The 1448-nt window shown below is 46.7% G+C and overlaps 1 protein-coding gene across 1 annotated transcript in view; it reads left to right on the top strand.

The window, feature by feature from the left end:
- Window positions 1-1448, top strand: part of LOC104275306 (neurofilament medium polypeptide-like) — a 4039-nt gene that overhangs the window by 1900 nt on the left and 691 nt on the right. Inside the window, 2 exon segments of the mRNA XM_009871228.1 lie at window positions 353-589; window positions 946-1110. Of these exon segments, the coding sequence (XP_009869530.1) occupies window positions 353-589; window positions 946-1110 (402 nt within the window).

Here is a 1448-nt window from a genome sequence, read left to right as displayed (position 1 = left end):
CCCCCAGGCAAAAACCTCACAAGCCAAAAGGTCACAGGCCAAAAGTTCACAGGGAAAAGCCTAAACAGGAAAAGCCCAAAGAGCAAAAGCCCAAGGAGCAAAAGCCCAACGAGAAAAATCCCAACGAGCGAAAGTCCAATGAGCAAAAGTCCAACGAGCAAAAGTCCAACGAGCAAAAGCCCAAATGGCAAAAGCTCAGACGGCAAAAGCTCAGACGGCAAAAGCTCCCAGGCTAAAAGCTCAAAGGCCAAAAGCTAATAGGGAAAAGCCTAAATAGGAAAAGCCCAAAGAGCAAAAGTCCAAAGAGCAAAAGCCTAAGGAGCAAAAGCCCAACGAGAAAAATCCTAACGAGCGAAAGCCCAACGACCAAAAGCCCAACGAGCAGAAGTCAAACGAGCAAAAGCCCAAACGGCAAAAGCTCAGACGGCAAAAGCTCAAACGGCAAAAGCTCAAACGGCAAAAGCTCAAACGGCAAAAGCTCACAGGCGAAAACCTCACAAGCCAAAAGCTCACAGGGAAAAGCCTAAATAGGAAAAGCCCAAAGACCAAAAGCTCCAAGAGCAAAAGCCAAAGAGCAAAAGCTCAAACGGCAAAAGCTCAGACGGCAAAAGCTCAAACAGCAAAAGCTCAAAGGGCAAAAGATCCCAGGTGAAAAGCTCACAAACCAAAACTCAAAGGCCAAAAGCTCACAGGCCAAAAGCACACAGGGAAAAGTGTAAATAGGGAAAGCCCAAAGAGCAAAAGCCCAAACGGCAAAAGCTCAAACAGCAAAAGCTCCCAGTCGAAAACCTCACAGGCCAAAAGCACACAGGGAAAAGTGTAAATAGGGAAAGCCCAAAGAGCAAAAGCCCAATGAGCAAAAGCCCACCGAGAAAAAGCGTAAACGGCAAAAGCCCAAACAGCAAAACCTCAAACAGCAAAAGCTCCCAGTCGAAAACCTAACAGGCCAAAAGCTCACAGGGAAAAGCGTAAATAGGAAAAGCCCAAAGAACAAAAGCCCCAAGAGCAAAAGCCCCAAGAGCAAAAGCCCAAAGAGCAAAAGCGCAAGGAGCAAAATCCCAAGGAGCAAAAGCCCAAAGAGCAAAAGCCCAACGAGCAAAATCTCAAACGGCAAAAGCTCAAACGGCAAAAGCTCAAACGACAAAAGCTCAAACGGCAAAAGCTCAAACAGCAAAAGCTCACAGGCCAAAAGCTCAAAGGCCAAAAGCTAAAAGGGAACAGCCTAAAGGGAAAAACCTAAAGGGAAAAAGTCTAAAAGGAAAAAGTCTAAAGGGAAAAAGCACAACGAACAAAAGCCCGACGAGCAAAAGCCCAACGAAAAAAAGTCCAACGAGCAAAAGCCCAATGAGCAAAAGCCCAAACGGCAAAAGCTCAGACGGCAAAAGCTCCAACGGAATAAGCTCAGACTGCAAAAGCTCAGGCGGCAAAAGCTCAGACGGCAAAAGCTC

Source organism: Apaloderma vittatum, unplaced genomic scaffold, assembly GCF_000703405.1.
Source record: "Apaloderma vittatum isolate BGI_N311 unplaced genomic scaffold, ASM70340v1 scaffold4996, whole genome shotgun sequence".
NCBI lineage: Eukaryota > Metazoa > Chordata > Aves > Trogoniformes > Trogonidae > Apaloderma > Apaloderma vittatum.
Note: the sequence above shows the minus strand (reverse complement) of the source record. Positions and strands in the feature narration are given on the sequence as shown.